The 21608-nt window shown below is 40.4% G+C and overlaps 1 protein-coding gene across 1 annotated transcript; it reads right to left on the bottom strand.

The window, feature by feature from the left end:
- On the bottom strand, nt 1–17685 carry LOC115225664 (S-formylglutathione hydrolase-like). Its single transcript, XM_036514533.1, has 10 exons — nt 17511–17685; nt 12645–12737; nt 11702–11790; nt 9849–9947; nt 6845–6969; nt 6333–6397; nt 4434–4587; nt 3120–3185; nt 1852–1947; nt 1–190 (listed from the first exon to the last, which is right to left on the bottom strand). The coding sequence occupies exons 1-9, from the start codon at nt 17567–17569 to the stop codon at nt 1927–1929; spliced, it is 771 nt and encodes a 256-aa protein (XP_036370426.1). The 5' UTR covers nt 17570–17685; the 3' UTR covers nt 1–190; nt 1852–1926.
- Between the last annotated feature and the right edge of the window lie 3923 nt (nt 17686–21608).

Raw genomic sequence — 21608 nt, 5'->3', positions numbered from 1 at the left:
ATTAGCACCACATATTTTAATTAGCTATAAAAATACCAAACATAAATCTGTTATTTCTTCTGAAAACTTCAACCGGCAGGAAAAAACGGTCTATATATCAGCAGCTGCTTCCTTAATTCAGATATTTAGCGTGATGCTTAATGTGGTCACCAATAAAAGATGCGATGAAGTAGTAACTGTGGTCGTAGCCCTGAAAATAGAAGATGGACATTTGAGGCAGGAACATTGTTGTCTTATAACCAACCGATTCCCATATTTTGAAGTGCATTTATTGTATCCCAATAGGGCATTTCCTGGATTAACTTATGGTTTTTCGGGGGGTTGTAGATCTATGGGCACTGTGGTTCATAGTCCAGAAATTACGGTACACGAGTGTATGTAATTTTTTTCCATGCTGATACTCCTGCATTTTACAGGGGACGGCAAATCATCGAAAAAAACTGTAAGGGGGACCAGCATGTAAAATTTCCATGTTGATAATCCTGCATTTTACAGGGGACGGCAAATCATCGAAAAAAACTGTAAGGGGACTAGCATGTAAAATTTCCATGTTGATAATCCTGCATTTTACAGGGGACGGCAAATCATCGAAAAAAACTGTAAGGGGACTAGCATGTAAAATTTCCATGTTGATAATCCTGCATTTTACAGGGGACGGCAAATCATCGAAAAAAACTGTAAGGGGACTAAGCATGTAAAATTTCCATGTTGATAATCCTGCATTTTACAGGGGACGGCAAATCATCGAAAAAAACTGTAAGGGGACTAGCATGTAAAATTTCCATGTTGATAATCCTGCATTTTACAGGGGACGGCAAATCATCGAAAAAAACTGTAAGGGGACTAGCATGTAAAATTTCCATGTTGATAATCCTGCATTTTACAGGGGACGGCAAATCATCGAAAAAAAATGTAAGGGGACCAGCACGTAAAATTTTTTGAAATTTTTTAAATACTGCACAAACACACACACACACACACTTAGTCTTAGATCTTCTATCTCTTGAGCAAGTTACTCAGCAACTTCACTAGTGCCTGTAGCACGAGAACAGCACTAAGTACATACTGTAATAGCTGGTATTAGTTGGAAGGGCCGTATCCAGCAAAAAACCATTGGAGCATAAGGCATCCCTGGAGACTCACTGGATCCTGTCAATCCATCCGACCCATGCCAGCATGTAAAACCAGATGTTAATTAACGATGATGACAATTAAGATGACGATGGTGATGATGATGGATCTTCAGTTTTGGATGATAAGGATTCAGTTGTTTGAGTAACTGAACTGGTAAGTGGTAGAGTATTCCACAGACATACATGTTTCTTTATGTATTCCCTCAAGAAGAATCAGAATGGCAGTGGTGGTGGTGTAAAGCAGTGAGTGATTAAGTCTTTCACTCCCAAAACAAGTAGAACCCTTTTGAAGGACTCCTATAAAAGCGAGAGCCTCTACGTAGCAACTTGTCCTGCCAGAAATAGCAACCAAATCTCCATCAAATCACACCTTCTGTTATGTATGGAAAGTACACACTAGGAGTGGGTTGTGTGGTAAGTAGCTTGCTTACCAACCACATGATTCCGGGTTCAGTCCACTGCGTGGCACCTTGGGCAAGTGTCTTCTACAATACTTCGGGCCAACCAAAGCCTTGTGAGTGGATTTGGTGAACGGAAACTTAAGAAGCCCATCATGTGCGTGTGTATATATATATATATATATAATATATATATATATGTATGTGTGTGTGTATATGTTTTGTGTTGTCCCCCCCAACATCGCTTGATAACCGATGTGTGTGTTTATGTCCCCGTAACTTAGCGGTTCGGCAAAAGATGAGATATTCCAAGTTCTTACCTCTTGTTTCCGGACTGTGGCTACAACATTTTTCTCCGCAGTACCTTCTCCAATTCTCTGTTAATAACTGCTCCTTTAGAAAGTCATCAGCCAACCCTAAAATACAAATTAAAATCCCAATTAATCCAGACCTAATCTGGTTTCAATCCTAAATGGAGGAATTACAACCGTGTTTCGTGTCTGCTACCACAACAGCTCCTTTATAGGATCCAGTTAGCTCAAGACATCATCAGGAGGAACCACGTCCGGTTTTGGCCCCTACTCCTCTACCGTTATGACGTGGCGGGGCTCCTCTTTTGGAGGTGTCTTCAGCTCTGGTGTTGGGTGCATGTCTTCTTCTTCTGTTCCCTGGCCTCTTCGATGTATCGTCAGCGAGTGTCAGCCGGTGACTGACTGTCTTGTCAAATTTTTCCCTTTAAATACCTGCCGCATAGGCTCCAGCAAAGTTGTCACGTGACACTGTCTCACCTTAACTGACTAGTGAAGGCGCGTAGTTTTTAGCCCGCGCTTTTTTTAAACGACCGTCACCTGTCAGTCAGCTTGTCTCACCTAATGATAGCCTCAACTCTACAATACTAAACCAACCTTTTAGCAGTCACATAATTCAATCAAACCCGACAAATGAAGTGAGTTCATGCACGCAGGACGGCCTGCTGTGCTAACCTTGGATCGTAGAGTGACCCCACTGTGCTGAGGAGACCTATTGAGTCAAGGACATCAACACCAACATCAAAATAAAATCAAATGAAATTGTAGTTATGATACCTATGCCGGTGGCACTTAAAAAGCACACTACACTCACGGAGTGGTTGGCATTTGAAGGGCATCCAGCTGTAGAAACACTGCCAGATCAGACTGGCCTGGTGCAGCCTTCTGGCTTCCCAGACCCTGGTCAAATCATCCAACCCATGCTAGCATGGAAACGGATTAAACGATGATGATGGATGATGTAATTGGGGGAGGGGGGCCAGCCAATTAGATTGACCTCAGTACGAAACTGGTACTTATTTTATCGACCCTGAAAAGATGAAAGGCAAAGTTGACCTCAGCGGAAACTGAAAGAAGCCAGTCGTATATATGTATATATAGGTATGTGTTTGTGTGTCCGTGTTTGTCCCACCAATATCATTTGACAACCAATGCTGGTATGTTTACCTCACCGTAACTTAGCGGTTCGGCAAAAGAGACAATGTGCCTGGGTGTGTCTGTGCGTCTTATTAGAATACCTGTTTTGCAAAGTGGGTCAGAAAGTGATTAACTACAGTTACCTGGTCAATGAGGATGTCAGCAAATGGACTTCCGTTCTTCTTGATCAAACTACAGGTATCATATTCCTAGGTAAATGAAAAAAACACATTTAAGAAACAGACTTCAAAACGATCAGTTCTTCAAATATTTCATGATTAAACCTGGTTGTTTACTGACATGTTGCTCTCCTCAAGTTATGTACACCTCTGTGGATTGTGTATGTGTGTGTGTGTCTGTGTGTCAATGTTCTAAAGAATGTGAGATCACAATTTGCAGTTCAGCAACAATCAGTGACGTCATCGTTTGCAGCTCATCAAGAATCAATGACATCATCATTTGCAGTTCAGCAACAATCGGTGATATCATCATTTGCAGTTCAGCAACAATCAGTGACATCATCATTTGCAGTTCAGCAACAATCGGTGACATCATCATTTGCAGCTCAGCAACAATCAATGACATCATCATTTGCAGTTCAGCAACAATCGGTGACATCATCGTTTGCAGCTCAGCAACAATCAATGACATCATCATTTGCAGTTCAGCAACAATCGGTGACATCATCGTTTGCAGCTCAGCAACAATCAATGACATCATCATTTGCAGTTCAGCAACAATCGGTGACATCATCATTTGCAGCTCAGCAACAATCAATGACATCATCATTTGCAGTTCAGCAACAATCGGTGACATCATCGTTTGCAGCTCAGCAACAATCAATGACATCATCGTTTGCAGTTCAGCAACAATCGGTGACATCATCGTTTGCAGCTCAGCAACAATCAATGACATCATCATTTGCAGTTCAGCAACAATCGGTGACATCATCGTTTGCAGCTCAGCAACAATCAATGACATCATCATTTGCAGCTCAGCAACAATCAATGACATCATCGTTTGCAGTTCAGCAACAATCGGTGACATCATCATTTGCAGTTCAGCAACAATCGGTGACATCATCATTTGCAGTTCAGCAACAATCAGTGACATCATCATTTGCAGTTCAGCAACAATCAGTGACATCATCGTTTGCAGCTCAGCAAGAATCCACAATGGTCAGATCAACACAAAAATGTACTCCGTCTGGTGAGAGATAAATATCATTTGATAAACACAATATATGTTTTTATGTGCTACTATTAATTTTATATGCTGAGAACATGCTAGGCAATATTTTTTAACATGTCTGGTGTCCTAGCAAAACCATCAGGCATTGTGCTATAGGACACCAGACTTGTTCAAAAATGCTGTTTGGCATGCTCTCAGCACATGAAACTAATAGTAGCACATAAAAACATATGCTGCTGATGATGATAAAATTTATTAATACTTACATGCCAATCATCTTCCTTTTCACCCAAATACCCTGTAAAGGCCTTTTTACCCCAGTTACATTTAACTGGGTTACAGATTGGGGCAAAGGCACTCACAGACTTGTACCCTGTTGGATTCTTTAAGGCTATCACCAAGGCACCATGTCCGCCCATGCTGCAACATAAAGAAGGGGATAATTAGAAGGTAATTACAGGTACAGGTGTGGTTGAGTGGTAAGAAGTTTGCTTCCCAGTCCCCATGGTTCCAAACATGTGGGGCCAGGTTCAATCCTACTGACTTCTAAAACAGCCCTGGGCCAACCAAATCCATGAGAGTAAGGAACACAGAGAAGCTGAAAGATACCTATTTCTTTATTACCCACAAGGGGCTAAACATAGAGGGGACAAACAAGGACAGACATAGGTATTAAGTCGATTACATCGACCCCCAGTGCGTAACTGGTACTCATTTAATCGACCCCGAAAGGATGAAAGGCAAAGTCGACCTCGGCGGAATTTGAACTCAGAACGTAACGGTAGACAAAATACAGCTACGCATTTCGCCCGGCGTGCTAACGATTCTGCCAGCTCACCGCCATTAAGAAGGTAATTACAGGTACAGGTGTGGTTGAGTGGTAAGAAGTTTGCTTCCCAACCCCATGGTTCCAGGTTCAGTCCCATTACCTGGCAGATTGGGTGAATGTCTTCTACTATAGCCTCAGGGAGATCAAACCCTTGAGTGGATTTGGGAGACAGAAACTAAACGAAGCCCATTGTATATATGTTTGTTGTTTCTTTACTGCCCACAAGGGGCTAGACACGGAGGGGACAATCAGGGACAGACAAATGGATTAAGTTGATTAACTGGTACTTTATTTATCGACTCCGAAAGGATGAAAGGCAAAGTCGACCTCGGCAGAATTTGAACTCAAAAATTTAACGGCAGACAAAATACGTTTTTTTTTTCTGCCCACAAGGGGCTAAACACACAAAGTACAAACAAGGACAGACAAAGGGATTAAGTCGATTATATCGACCCCAGTGCGTAACTGGTACTTAATTTATCGATCCTGAAAGGATGAAAGGCAAAGTCGACCTCGGCGGAATTTGAACTCAAAATTTAACGGCAGACAAAATACCTTTTTCTTTACTGCCCACAAGGCCCACAGAGAGGACAAACAAGGACAGACAGACGGATTAAGTTGATTATATCGACCCTAGTGCGTCACTGGTACTTAATTTGTTCCCTCTATGTTTAGCCCCTTTTGGGTAGTAAAGAAATAGGTATTTTGTCTGCCGTTACGTTCTGAGTTCAAATTCTGCCGAGGTCGACTTTGCCTTTCATCCTTTCGGGGTCGATAAATTAAGTACCAGTGATGCACTGGGGATCGATGTAATCGATTTAATCCGTTTGTCTGCCCTTGTTTCTTCCCTCTATGATTAGCCCCTTTTGGGTAGTAAAAAAATAGGTATTTCGTCTGCCGTTACGTTCTGAGTTCAAATACCACCGAGGTCGACTTTGCCTTTCATCCTTTCAGGGTCGATAAATTAAGTACCAGTTACGCACTGGGGTCGATGTAATCGATTTAATCCATTTGTCTGTCCTTGTTTGTTCCCTCTATGTTTAGCCCCTTTTATTCTTAAAATATTTCCTTGGTTGCATTTTCGCAACGCAAACCTGCCCCTACTTGTTTGGACATGATCTTGCCAGGAAGAATCGGACTGAGCATACGGCATGTTCAGTAGGGGGTCGACACCCGTAGCGAACAGTCGCATAGGGTCCTTCTGTTCCAGACCGTGAAAGATTACCATAAAAGTTTAATCTAAAATCAGTGAAATTTTTTAAAGACTTTGTTTTTTTTAGGGGCATGAAGGGACAAGGGATGGCAAAGGGTCAAAGAAAAGAAATTTCTGACTCACCTATGGCCAAAAATGGATTTCTTTTCTGGTAAGACTGGGAAGTTGGATTCTATCAATTTTGGCAGCTGAAATACATCAAAATCACGGTTTGTTACACATGAATCTAATAATAATAATAATAATAATAATAATAATAATAACTAGCAGTATCGCCCGGCGTTGCTCGGGTTTGTAAGGGAAATAACTATATAAGCATTTTAGAGAGTTACTTCCCTTATATAAACAGAGCAAAAAATGCATTAAAAAAACGAAAAAATGATGGTAAATATTTTTTAAAATTGTAGACTCATCGTAGACGCGCGCTAATACCCAGAAGGACTCAATATGAATCACGACTATAGGATACCCGCTTTTGGTTAAACTGCACCGCAAAATGTGGTAGTAGTTAGGAATCTAAATCGGAGTAGACAGACACACACACAACTTCAGTTTTATATATAAAGGTGACATGAAATAAAGGTGGTGGTGGTGGTGATGGTGGCGGTAAAATGTTGTAAAATGGTAGAACTTACTTCTTTGACAATGTAAGAATACATTCGGTAGTTGGTGCTCCATTTTGGTTGAGTTGCATCCACATAGAAACCAGCACCGGAACCAAAGTCATAGCTATCATCTTCACCCTCAATGTTACAGCCCCCTGTAAAACATGAAGGACAACAATAATACAAACAACTATATATATATATATATGTATATATGTATATATATACATCATCATCGTTTAACGTCCATTTTCCATGCTAGCATGGGTTGGACGGTTCGACCGGGATCTGGGAAGCCAGGAGGCTGCACCAGGCTCCTGCCTGATCTGACAGTGTTTCTACAGCTGGATGCCCTTCCTAACGCCAACCACTCCGTGAGTGTAGAGCGTGCTTTTTACGTGCCACCGCCACAGGGGCCAAAGGAGGCTGCCAAACAGCCACGATCGACTGGTGCTTTTTACGTGTCGCCGACACGAATGTCAATCAAGTGGCGCTGGCATCTGCCACGTTCTAATGGTGCTTTTTACATGCCACCGGCACAGGGCTCACAACTACAATTTCCATTTGACTTTTATTTTGATGTTGACATACTTGACTCAATACGTCTCTTCAAGCACAGCAGGTCACTCTACGATCCAAGGTTACCACAGCAGGGCATCCTGCGAGCCATGAACTCACTTCATTTGTCAGTGTGTTTGTCTCCATCTTCCATTCCTCTTATATATAAATACATACATATATATATATATATATACATATATATATATATATATATATAAATGGATGAATGAAATATCCTTTGTTTACTGTTAACATGGAAAATTCAATAGTTAGTTAGTTAGTTAGTTAATTTTTTGGCTCAAAAAGCAAAAAGCAAGGCCATGTAGGGGGACATGGAGTTATGTACAGGGAGGGTGTTCATGCAAAGAGTTCAGGCCATTTATGGTCAAGAGAGACTTTGAACAAAGCGGTCGTCGGCATCTTCACTATCTCGTCCGGCAGCTTATTCCACGGATCCACAACCCGGACGGAGAAAGCTCTTCTCCTTCGATTGAGATGAAATCGTCGTAGATAGAGCTTTTCGGAATGACCCCGCAGCCGACGCTCTGAAGCAGGAGTGAAGAACAGCTCTTTCGAGAGGTTACACTTTCCACTTATGGTATTGTAGGCAAGAATGAGGTCACCATGGCGTCGTCGTTTTTCTAGAGAATAAAGGTCGAGCGTCTTCAGCCTTTCTTCATAAGACAAATTCTTGAGACCAAGAACCATGCGGGTAGCCAGCTTCTGGACTCTTTCGAGATGCTGTATGTCTTTGAGGAGATAAGGAGAAGAGGCTTGAATCCCGTACTCCAATATGGGTCTCACCAGCGTGACATAGAGCGGTAGGAATATGGCTGCTGTGAGCATTCCGAATGACCGTCGAATCAAGAACAGAATTCCGCATGCTTTGTTGGCAGCTTGGACGCACTGGGCCGAAGGCGAAAAGGAGAAATCCACCAAGATACCCAGGTCCTTTACCTGATCGGTCCTCTCCAGCAGCAGACGATCCAGCTCAAAATCAAGTTGAGTTGCAAGAGGAGAGCCAACAGGCAGATGACAGCACTTTGACACGTTCAGACACAGGTCTCATTCGTTAGACCATCTCCAAATTTGGTGGAGGCATCGACGAAGATCCTCTATATCACCGCGAGGAGCGACCAGTTTGACATCATCAATAAACAGTTACCAGGTTAGCAAAATTCACGCAAGTAACAAGGATGTAGCGACCTTTTCACAGGTAGAAACTCCGGGTTAATGTGCAGTAATTAGTGTAGTATAAGTAAATAAATGGAGTTGAACGCAAATGCAGTTCAAATTCTTTTACTTTCGACATATGTTTCGAAGACAACATTGGTTTTATTCCAAAGGAATAAACGGTGTACAATGCTATCTTCTCATCAGGAAAGAAAGAGAGCCTATCAAAATTGTTATAATGTCTTGAGATAGGCTCTCTTTCTTTCCTGATGAGAAGATTGCATTTTACACTGTTTATTCCTTTGGAATAACCCAATGTTGTCTTTGAAACATATGTCGAAAGTAAAAGAATTTGAATAACACCTGCGTTCAAATCCATTTATTTACTTATATATATATATATAATATGTATTATATTGAATTAGAGATAAAACCACTATTAGGCAAATCAAACAGTGAAAATCATAAGCCAATACATAGGAATAAAATTAATTTAAAAAATATATAAAAAATATAAAATATAAAATTCCAAATTAAAATATTTAAATTAAAGTTAAAATTTTAAAAATAAAAAAATTTAATATAATTTAATATAATATATATTTATACTATAAAATTAGATTTAATCCTAAATCTAATTTTTCCCTGTAAGTTTGGATTTACTCCCTAATATTATTATTATATATATATATATATATATATATATATGAAAGCAATTAAGATTCAAGTCAATTCCAATGAATTTACTTGAATGTGGTACTTAACTTAGATGCACCAATTTAAATCTTCACTACGGATTAATTCACCTTTTCTGTGAAGCTAATAAGCTTTTAAAAACCTGTGATAAGTCTGTGTTTCATCCTCCCCATATCTCTGGAAATTTAAATCTACACTACGGATTAATTCATCTTCTCTGTGAAAATAATAAGCTTTTAAGAATCTGTGATAAGACTGTGCATCATCATTAAGGAACTTAATCTGTTTGCAACCTATATCTGCCTTTAATGAAATTATCTCCAATATTTCATGAGTATAACCTCACCCACTAAGATGTTTGGAGAACTCATATGTGTTTTAGCTGATGAGTACGGGACACTTTTATCTGCTGCAATTTTTGCAACTTGTAATAAAGCCTGTCTTTGTATGAAACAATTGTACTAAAAACTAATCCATTCTTGTTGCTTCTTTCTCGTATATATATTTCTGTATATATGTATGTATGTATGTATGTATGTATGTATGTATTTGGTGAAGTAACAGAGGTATTGTTGTATAGAAATGGCTAAAACTGTATACTTACTTGGACTTGTGTCAGGTGCAACAACGATGATGTTGTGTTCTGCTGCATATCTTTGGAAACCAGATTTTGTTACGAAATTTTGCTCAGTACAAGTCAAACCTGGGGCACAAAGAAATTAAAGAGAAATGGTAGAATCAAAAGGAACCAGAGATGGCAGGGGGACCATAAGGCAAACAACTGTAAGAGGCAAAAATCTAGTCGATTACACTGGCTCACAGTATATGACTGGTACAAATTTTATTGATTCTGAGAGAAGAAAAGGCAAAGTTAACCTAATTAGAATTTGAACTCCTGGAGATATGCTGTGACTGCAAAGACCCGGGCTGCTTCCTGCACCAGCTCCGCATAGCCCCTGCCCATTCAAAGTACCTTGGATTTCAGAACAACCCGCTGTGCTTGAGGAGATCTATTGAGTCAAGTACATGAACATCGAAATAAATATCAAATGGAAATAGTAGTTGTGATACCTGTGCCGGTGGCACATAAATAAGCACCATCCAAACGTGGCCAATGCCAGCGCCGCCTCGACTGGCTTCTGTGCCAGTGGCACATAAATAAGCACCATCCGAACATGGCCGATGCCAGCGCCGCCTTGACTGGCTTCTGTGCTGGTGGCACGTTAAAAGCACCATCCGAACATGGCCGATGCTAGCACCGCCTCGACTGGCTTCTGTGCCGGTGGCACATAAATAAGCACCATCCGAACGTGGCCGATGCAAGCGCCGCCTTGACTTGCTTCCGTGCTGGTGGCACGTTAAAAGCACCAACCGATCGTGGCCGCTGCCAGACTGCCCTGGCACCTGTGCTGGTGGCACGTAAAAAGCACCCAATACACTCACAGAGTGGTTGGCGTTAGGAAGGGCATCCAGCTGTAGAAACACTGCCAGATCAGACTGGGCCTGGTGCAGCCTTCTGGCTTCCCAGACCCTGGTCGAGCCGTCCAACCCATGCTAGCATGGAAAACGGACGTTAAACGATGATGATGATGATGAAAAGGATGAGAGACAAAGTTGACCTCGGCGGAATTCAAACTCAGAACGTAGCGACAGACGAGCCGTGGAAACTTTGCCAAATCTATGCCAGTATGGAAAGTGGACATTAAACAATGAGGATGATAAACACCCCAGCATCGGTTGTCAAGCAATGCTAGGGGGACAAACACAGACACACAAGCACACAACATACATATATATATATATACATATATACGACAGGATTCTTTCAGTTTCCGTCTACCAAATCCACTCACAAGGCATTGGTCGGCCCGGGGCTATAGCAGAAGACACTTGCCCAAGATGCCACGCAGTGGGACTGAACCCAGAACCATGTGGTTGCTATGCAAGTTACTTACCACACAGCCACTCCTATGACTATACACACACACACAAACACAACAGGCTTCTTTTAACATTAGGCTACCAAATTCACTCAAAAGTCTTTAGTCAGCTGGAACTATAGTAGAAGACATTTGCCTAAGGCAGTGCTTTTCAAACTTTTTGCAAGAGCGGAACCCCAAGGAAACATTCCACTGGCTCGAGGAACCCCTCTGCAATAATTTAATAGTCTTATGCACACATATCTGCACAGGAGAAATAAAAATTACTGCCGATTTTAGAAGTTTTGTAACTTCTTGTGGAACCCCTGGACTGTACTGGCAGAACCCCAAGGTTCCACAGAACCCTGGTTGAAGACCACTGATCCTGGGACCTTGTAGTGGGGAAGCAAATTTCTTCCCGCAGGGCCACAATTTAATGATGATGATGAGGTTTTTGTACCAGAAATGGTCAGTTGTCTCCCCTGCCATCTAACCAAGTACCAGTAATTGAATCAGGGACTAAGGGAATTAAACTCACCGGAAAGCCAATAGAGCACAGGAAGTTTGCCAAATTCAGATTTCGCAGGTAAATAAATACCGAATTTCATTTCACATTTCAATTCAGAACTGAAAAGAGAATTTGATTGATAGATGGACAGACGGACAAATGAATAGATAGATGAATAGACAGATAGACAGACAGACAGAAGACAGACACACAGACATGAATAGATAGATAGAAAGATAGACTGACAGATAGATAGAAAAATAGCTAGCTAGCTAGCTACCTAGATAGATGATAGATAGATAGACAGACAGACAGATAGAAAGACAGATATATATAAAGAAAGACAGATTGATTAAAGACAGATAGATATAGACACACAGTTAGACAGAGACAGACATAGATAAACAGATGGATAGACAGGTAGATAGCCAGGTAGATAGACAGATAGATGGATGGAGATGAGAGAGATAGGTGAGGGTATCTCCTTTTCTTGACTTCATGCGCTAGTCATAAAATGGGTGCCCCTGGCATACAAGCAGTGTCCTTCACTCCCAATATACTGCAGAAACATGTCTGATCATGGGGAAATATTACCTTGTTTGGAAACAACAGAGAGTTGGTGACAGGAAGGGCACCCCAGTCGCAGAAAATCTGCCTCCAATAAACCGCAAGGCGGACACTGAATGATAATGATGAATAAAGAATGAACCTGACTTTTATTAAAGTACTTCGCATAGATGTTTGTTACCGCTGGGGATAATGGTGAACCAATTGCTATGCCTGCGAAGTGCTGATAAATTACGTTTCAATCTGGAAACAAAGAATTCTTTAGCTCGGTCTTAATATCTCGTTGAGTTTTTCAAACGGTATTTAGTGTGTATACGATTATTTTCGTTGAAATAGGTAAGAAGAAAAACAGGTAAAAGAGGGAAGCAGGGAAAAACGAAAGGAAAGAAGGAAGGGTGTTGTTTACCTGGAATGTTTGAAGACTTTCTGGAAGCCTCCAAAACATTTGTTCGATGATACCTGTTCAAGATTACTCATTATTACTTTCAAACTGAGGAATCTGACAAAAGTAGAAAAGAAATAAAAGAATGCATGAAAATTCAAGGAATATGAGAGCAGCCGAGTCATTTAACTATATATATATACATACAGCATATTGTGTGTGTATATCTGTACGCAAGCCTCTTCTCCTTATCTCCTCAAAGACATACATCATCGCGAAAGAGTCCAGAAGCTGGCTACCCGCATGGTTCTTGGTCTCAAGCATTTGTCTTATGAAGAAAGGCTGAAGACGCTTGACCTTTATTCTCTAGAAAAACGACGACGCCGTGGTGATCTCATTCTTGCTCACAACATCATAAGCGGAAAGTGTAACCTCTCGAAAGAGGTGTTCTTCACTCCTGCTCCAGAGTATCGGCTGTGGGGTCACCCCGGAAAGCTCTATCTGCGACGATTTCATCTCAATCGAAGGAGAGGGGCTTTCTCCGTCCGGGTTGCAGATCCGTGGAATAAGTTACCGGACGAGATAGTGAAGATGCCAACGACCGCTCGGTTCAAAGTCTCTCTTGACCAGAAATGGCCTCAACTCTTTGCATGAACACCCTCCCTGTACATAACTCCATGTCCCTCTACATGGCCTTGCTTTATGTTTTTGAGCCAAAAAATTAACTTAACTTATATACATACATACATATATATACATATATACACACACACATATATATACATATATACACACACACATATATATATACATATATATATATATAACTTATAAACAAGGGCAAAAGAAAATTATTTCCGTGCCAATATGCTGATAACAGACTTTTAAATCATTTTCCACATATTATTATATACCCACCACAGAAATACGGTATATAATAGTATGTGGAAATTGACGATTTAAATGTCTGTTATCAGCATATTGGCATAGAAATAATTTTCTTTAGCCCTTATTTATAGTTATATATATATATGTATATATATGTGTGTGTATGTATATGTGTGTATATATATATATATATATATATATATATATATATATATATGTGTGTGTGTATATATGTATATAAGTTAATTTTTTGGCTCAAAAAGCAAAAAGCAAGGTCATGTAGGGGGACATGGAGTTATGTACAGGGAGGGTGTTCATGCAAAGAGTTCAGGCCATTTCTGGTCAAGGGAGACTTTGAACCGAGCAATCGTTGGCATCTTCACTATCTCGTCCGGCAGCTTATTCCACGGATCTGCAACCCGGACGGAGAAAGCCCCTCTCCTTCAATTGAGATGAAATCGTCGCAGATAGAGCTTTTCGGAGTGACCCCGCAGCCGACGCTCTGGAGCAGGAGCGAAGAACAGCTCTTTCGAGAGGTTACACTTCCCGCTTATGATGTTGTGAGCAAGAATGAGATCACCTTTTAACCTTTTAATATGCTGCCACATTTTGATGAAATTTTTTTCTGTAAAAATACTTAATCTTATATTAGTAGTGTATATATATATATATATATATATATATATATATATATATATACATACATACATAGACAGACAGACACAGAGAATGGGCCAAAAGTCATGCCCCAAGCATTTCACATTTTATTAACATTAAATTATTATTATCATTATTATTATCATTGCACAGCTTCTAACGCTGGACATGTACTATGGTGTCGGCTGTTCACTACCAGTGAACTAAAGTAACACTTATTTTCTGAGCACCTTCCACAGTATTCAAGCGGTTCCAAGCAGTGCTGTTTTCTGCCAGTACTCCACCCTTATTGCAGCCCCTATTTGTTCCACATACTTCTCGAGATTTTTACTCACTGTTCCCAGGGCTCCGACAATTATTTGTACTACTGCTACCTTTTTTATTTACCATATCTCTTGACTTTTCAACAGTGCATGCCATCAAACTGACACTCGGGTACAAATATATGAAGCCCAATATACCCATCATGATGATGATTACTAGTGTAAATAAATAATAGATTAAAATATTGAGGTCAAAAAGAAAACGAAAGAAAATTCATTGAGATTTTATTAAAGAACAAATTTCATTATCTCTATCAATGAGATTTTTGCCCTTTCACATTCTTTACTATATTTTCAGTATTAAGAAGAATTTGAGATGTCACTGCTCTTAGGTTATGCTGCAAATTATCAACCTAGACCAGTGGTTTTCAACCAGGGTTCCGCCAGTACAGTCCAGGAGTTCTGCAAGAAGTTACAAAACTGCTAAAATCGGCAGTAATTTTTAATTCTCCTGTGCAGATATGTGTGCATAAGACTATTAAATTATTGCACAGGGGTTCCTCGAGCCAGTGGAATGTTTCCTTGGGGTTCCACCCCAGCAAAAGTTTTGAAAAGCACTGACCAAGACACTCAAGGAGGGCCACACAACATGTCGAGGGCCACAGCTTGCCCAAGAAATAGCCTGCAGACCAGGGGAGGAGAAAGATAGCTGAGAAAAGGTACCTGCCCCTTAGTGCTTAAGCTTATCCAGGATTTTAAGGGTTTCTTGATTGTCTCTAGGGAGCTACTCATCAATAATGAGGGCATTGAGGGTATTTTTTCTAAATTCTTATTTTTATACGTTTTTTATATAAATTTTCTTCTCACCTTCCTTAACTGTGTCTTATCTTGCCCTTTGTACTGTTCTCACTAAGCTCTTGTGAAAAAGGCAGTGATAAGATTATGAAGATTAAGGTGGCGAGCTGGCAGAACCGTTAGCATGCCGGGCGAAATGCATAGCCGTATTTCGTCTACCGTTACGTTCTGAGTTCAAATTCCACTGAGGTCGACTTTGATTTTCATCCTTTCAGGGTCGATTAAATAAGTACCAGTTACGCACTGTGGTCGATGTAAACGACTTAATCCGTGTGTCTGCCCTTGCTTGTCCCCCTCTGTGTTTAGCTCCTTGTGGGTAGTAAAAAAATAGGTATTTCGTCTGCTGCTACGTTCTGAGTTCAAATTCCGTCGAGGTCGACTTTGCCTTTCATCCTTTCGGGGTCGATTAAATAAGTACCAGTTACGCACTGAGGTCGATGTAATCGACTTAATCCGTTTGCCTGTCCTTGTTTGTCTCCTCTGTGTTTAGCCCCTTGTGGGTAGTAAAGAAATAGGTATTTCGTCTGCCGTTACGTTGTGAGTTCAAATTCCACTGAGGTCGACTTTGCCTTTCATCCTTTCGGGGTCGATTAAATAAGTACCAGTTACGCACTGGGGTCAATATAATTGACTTAATCCGTTTGCCTGTCCTTGTTTGTCTCCTCTGTGTTTAGCCCCTTGTGGGTAGTAAAGAAATAGGTATTTCGTCTCTGCCGTTACGTTGTGAGTTCAAATTCCACTGAGGTCGACTTTGCCTTTCATCCTTTCGGGGTCGATTAAATAAGTACCAGTTATGCACATAATCCCCTTGTCTGTCCTTGTTTGTCTCCTCTGTGTTTAGCCCCTTGTGGGTAGTAAAGAATTAGGTATTACCTCCATCTTTACGTTCCCAGTTCAAATGCCGCCGAGGCATTCTTTACCTTTCATCCTTACAGGGTTGATAAATTGTGAAACAGTGGGGTCGATGTAATCGACTATTCCCCTCCACAAAGGATTATTATAACATTTTTAAAAGACGGCGAACTGGTAGAAACGTTAGCACGCCAGACGAAATGCTTAGCAGTATTTCGTCCGTCTTTACGTTATGAGTTCAAATTCCGCCGAGGCTAACTTTGCTTTTCATCCTTTCAGGCTCGATAAAATAAGTACTAGTTGGTCATTGGAGTGTCCAGAATCTTTAGCACGCCGGACAAAATGCTTAGCGGTATTTCGTCCGCTCTGAGTTGAAATTTTGCCGAAAATTTACCGAATAAATTTTGTAAAAGAAAAATAATTAACCAAAGTTATAAAGAAAATGCTGAACAGGAATATTAAAGCGAGTTTAGTATTCGATCAGTGGTTTATTTTATCGACCTCGTATGGGCAAAATGGAAAGCTGACCTTGACAGAATATTTAAAAAAAAATATAGCTAGAGGTATTTATCTGGGGTTGATAAAATAGCGATTCTTCCAACGTCTGCGAGAATGTTTAATTGAATATTTAGAATCTCAGTTAAATACTGAGATTTAAGTTATTTATTATACACATATGGTGCTCAAAACAAGTGAGAGGTGGGGGAAAACGGTCGTTTCTGTTAGAAACAGAGAGAAACCCGATAAACCCTAAACTAAATACTATAAGGGGTTAAAGTCCAACTACTACGCTATAAATCAGTCTAGCTCATTCACTAAAAACTAACGGTTAACATTTTATAGGCCGCAAACCGACGAAGCCTGCTAAATATACCACCCCAAAATCATCGCAGGACGTGTTAGATAATATGATCTTGTTTGCTGTACATAAGAGAAAGATAATTAAGGGTCGGAACGTTTTTGGTTTATAGGCTGTACGTATAAAAGCGTGATGTAAGCCGGTTCACAGATGTATTTAACGGGGGTCGATTTGGGGCTTATAAATTTGTTACACCGAGATAATATTGATAATTAAACTGTGTAAATAATTAAATACTTAATATAGTTAGCGGTTTTTCTTCTACACGAGCAGAGCAAGTCAATATATAAAAAGATACAGAGAAATAAAGGAACTGTATGCCGGTTCATAGATGTATTTAACCGGGGTTGATTTGGGGCTTATAAATTTGTTACACCACGATAATATTGATAATTAAACTGTGTAAATAATTAAATACTTAATATAGTTAGTGTTTTTCTTCTACACAGGCAGAGGAAGTTAATATATAAAAAGATACAGAGAAATAAACGGCCAATTAAGATCTTAATTACGTACCTGCGACCAAAGGAAAAACTTTTGAATTGACTAAGGAAAGATAACTGCGTTAGAAACATAACAGGACATTCGCATTTGTCTCTCTTGCCTTGTCACATTTCTTTTCTTTTGTGACCAGCCAATGAGAAGCCACAATATGGTCACAGGCCCTTGCTAGAAATAGCTCCTAAATTTCATTCAAATTGGAGCGTAGGTGTAGAATACGAGCCCCGCTAGTTTTCGCTTTTGTTGCTTGTGTTACAGATTCCGATAGAAGAGTACTTCGTATTATGATAGTTGATTCAAAAACCGAGATCGGCTTTGCTTTAGTTTTTTCGTGTTCGATGTAATCTAGAATAAAAATTACTTTCTTATCTCGTTCATACAGAAAATAGGTTAATATTAACATTCATGCAAGTGTTACGTGGGTCTAGAGGGGGTGAGCTGGCAGAATAGTTAGCGCGCCGGGCAAAATGTTTAGCACCATTTCGTCTGACTTTACAAAAAAAAACAAAACAATAATAAGGCGAGCTGGCAGAAACGTTAGCACGCTGGGCGAAATGCGTAGCAGTATTTCGTCTGCCGTTACGTTCTGAGTTCAAATTCCGCCGAGGCCGACTTGCCTTTCATCTTTTCGGGGTCGATAAATTAAGTACCAGTTACGTACTGGAGTCGATATAATCGACTTAATCCCTTTTTCTGTCCTTGTTTGTACTTTGTGTGTTTAGCCCCTTGTTGGTAATAAAGAAATAGGTATTTCGTCTGCCGTTACGTTGTGAGTTCAAATTCCGCCGAGGCCGACTTTGCCTTTCATCCTTTCAGGGTCGATAAATTAAGTACCAGTTACGTACTGGATTCGATATAATCGACTTAATCCGTTTGTCTGTCCTCGTTTGTACTTTCTGTATTTAGCCCCTTGTGGGTAGTAAAGAAATAGGTATTTTGTCTGCCGTTACGTTCTGAGTTCAAATTCCGCCGAGGCCGACTTTGCTTTTCATCCTTTCAGGGTCGATAAATTAAGTACCAGTTACGTACTGGAGTCGATATAATCGACTTAATCCGTTTGTCTGTCCTCGTTTGTACTTTGTGTGTTTAGCCCCTCGTGGGTAATAAAGAAATAGGTATTTTGTCTGCTGTTACGTTGTGAGTTCAAATTCCGCCGAGGCTGACTTTGCTTTTCATCTTTTCGGGGTCGATAAATTAAGTACCAGTTACGCACTGGGGTCGATGTAATCGGCTTAATGCCTTTGTCTGTCCTTGTTTGTCCCCTCTATATTTAGCCCCTTGTGGGCAATAAAGAAATAGGTATTTTGTCTGCCGTTACGTTCTGAGTTCAAATTCCGCCGAGGTCGACTTTGCCTTTCATCCTTTCGGGGTCGATAAATTAAGTACCAGTTACGCACTGGGGTCGATGTAATCGACTTTATCCGTTTGTCTGTCCTTGTTTGTCCCCTCCATATTTAGCCCCTTGTGGGCAATAAAGAAATAAGTGTTACGTGGGTCAGACACAATACATTATATTTGTAGTTATTTCCACGTTCTCAAAAACGCTAAGAGTAAAAGATGTTTTATATGACACTTTCTACCACTATACGAAGTTTGAAAGTGTTTAGTTACAAAAAATTAATTTCTCGATCTACCGTTCAAAGGGAATAGATCCTCAGTTTATTATGTTACTCAAAGTATATTTTCACAGTGAGGCTATCTGTGACATTAACTCTTTGCCTGTCCAAAGCATTTTCAGAAATTTGGGATCTTTTCTGTTTGAACGGCAGTTTTTTCTAGCTTCATATGAAATTGTCACCCATAATTATGACCCTAGTATCGCTCTATTGCATTCAATCTGTTTTAGGGTTAGGGTTAGTTAGGGTTAGGGGTGGGGAAAGGGTATCTTTTTTTCTTCGCAAATGTAAATAAACCCAGTCTGTTTCTTAAACGAGGGACATATTCATACGGCACAGAATGTTTTCACCTCAATAGACGTCATTGATTGGTTGAAATTGCAGAAATTGAAGGAAAAAAGCAACAAATATTTTACAAACTATAGAATTTTCTCAATAAAGCCAAGAGAAAAAGATTTTTATAAACACATTCTACCAGTATACGAAGTTTAAAAGTGTTTAGTTACGTGGAAATTATTTTTAAAAACTGCCCTTCAAACCGAAAAGATCCTAAATTTATCCTAAACCTCCATCACTGTTCTGGAGCTTTTTTAGATAGCCCTTGTTTCAAATGTTCTGAGTTATATAAACCTTTGCTTTCATAAGTCTCAAGTTACTCTGGTAGTTGAAAAAATTTGAGAATGTGAATCGTATATGAGGCTTGGACGCCAAGGATATATGTCCGTCCTGTATATCAGATGTGTTACACAGGACCGTACAAAGGAGAGGTGACGAGGATGGCTCCTTTAGTACACCACACGGTCGACTATAATAAATATGAAAAGTATGAATGAGTAAAAGTGCCAGAAGGAAAAGAGAGACACAACCGGTAGAATGTATAAGAGAAGATTTTATTTATATGTTAACATGTGTGTCTGTGTGTCACATATAGAATGTAGAATGTATAAGAGAAGGATTCTACTTATGTTAACATAAGACATGTTAACATAATAATAGACATAATAATAGGCGCAGGAGTGGCTGTGTGGTAAGTAGCTTGTTTACCAACCACATGGTTCTGGGTTCGGTCCCACTGCGTGGCATCTTGGACAAGTGTCTTCTGCTATAGCCTTGGGCCGACCAAAGACTTTTGGGTGGATTTGGTAGACAGAAACTGAAAGAAGCCCATCGTGTGGTAAGTAGCTTGTTTACCAACCACATGGTTCTGGGTTCGGTCCCACTGCGTGGCATCTTGGACAAGTGTCTTCTGCTATAGCCTCGGGCCGACCAAAGACTTTTGGGTGGATTTGGTAGACAGAAACTGAAAGAAGCCCATCGTGTGGTAAGTAGCTTGTTTACCAACCACATGGTTCCGGGTTCGGTCCCACTGCGTGGCATCTTGGACAAGTGTCTTCTGCTATAGCCTCGGGCCGACCAAAGACTTTTGGGTGGATTTGGTAGACAGAAACTGAAAGAAGCCCATCGTGTGGTAAGTAGCTTGTTTACCAACCACATGGTTCTGGGTTCGGTCCCACTGTGTGGCATCTTGGGCAAGTGTCATCTGCTATAGCCCCGGGCCGACCAAAGCCTTTTGGGTGGATTTGGTAGACAGAAACTGAAAGAAGCCCATCGTGTGGTAAGTAGCTTGTTTACCAACCACATGGTTCCGGGTTCGGTCCCACTGCATGGCATCTTGGGCAAGTGTCTTCTGCTATAGCCCCGGGCCGACCAAAGCCTTTTGAGTGGATTTGGTAGACGGAAACTGAAAGAAGCCCATCGTGTGGTAAGTAGCTTGTTTACCAACCACATGGTTCCGGGTTCAGTCCCACTGCGTGGCACCTTGGGCAAGTGTCTTCTACTATAGCCTCAGGCCGACCAATGCCTTGTGAGTGGATTTGGTAGACGGAAACTGAAAGAAGCCTGTCGTATATATATATATATATATATATATGTGTGTGTGTGTGTGTGTGTGTGAATGTGTGTGTGTATGTCTGTGTTTGTCCCCCTAGCATTGCTTGACAACCGATGCAACCGGTGTTTACATCCCCGTCACTTAGCAGTTCGGCAAAAGAGACCGATAGAATAAGTACTGGGCTTACAAAGAATAAGTCCCAGGGTCGATTTGCTCGACTAAAAAAAGGCGGTGCTCCAGCACGACCGCAGTCAAATGACTGAAACAAGTAAAAGAATAAAAGAATAAAAGAATAAAAGAATAAAAGAATAGGCCGTCATGTATACAAAGTGTATGTGTGTGCATAAAATGCAGAGTATAGAAAGAGGTCTATAATAGGACGCTAGAAGAATGTTCAGACACAATGAAGATAAATACCAGTTCGTAGTCAAGGTACACGATAGACCCACATTGCACTTGCATGAATGTCAATGTTAACCTATTTACTAATTGAACCATGGTAATTTTTATTCTAAATTACAAACAACCAAAGCGAAAACTAGTGGAGCGGTTATTTGCACTCTAATTTGAATGAAATTTAGGAGCTATTTCTAGCAAGGGTATCTC

This window comes from Octopus sinensis, linkage group LG28 (assembly GCF_006345805.1).
Source record: "Octopus sinensis linkage group LG28, ASM634580v1, whole genome shotgun sequence".
NCBI lineage: Eukaryota > Metazoa > Mollusca > Cephalopoda > Octopoda > Octopodidae > Octopus > Octopus sinensis.
The sequence above is the reverse complement of the archived record's forward strand: the minus strand, read 5'-3'. Positions and strand labels throughout refer to the sequence as shown.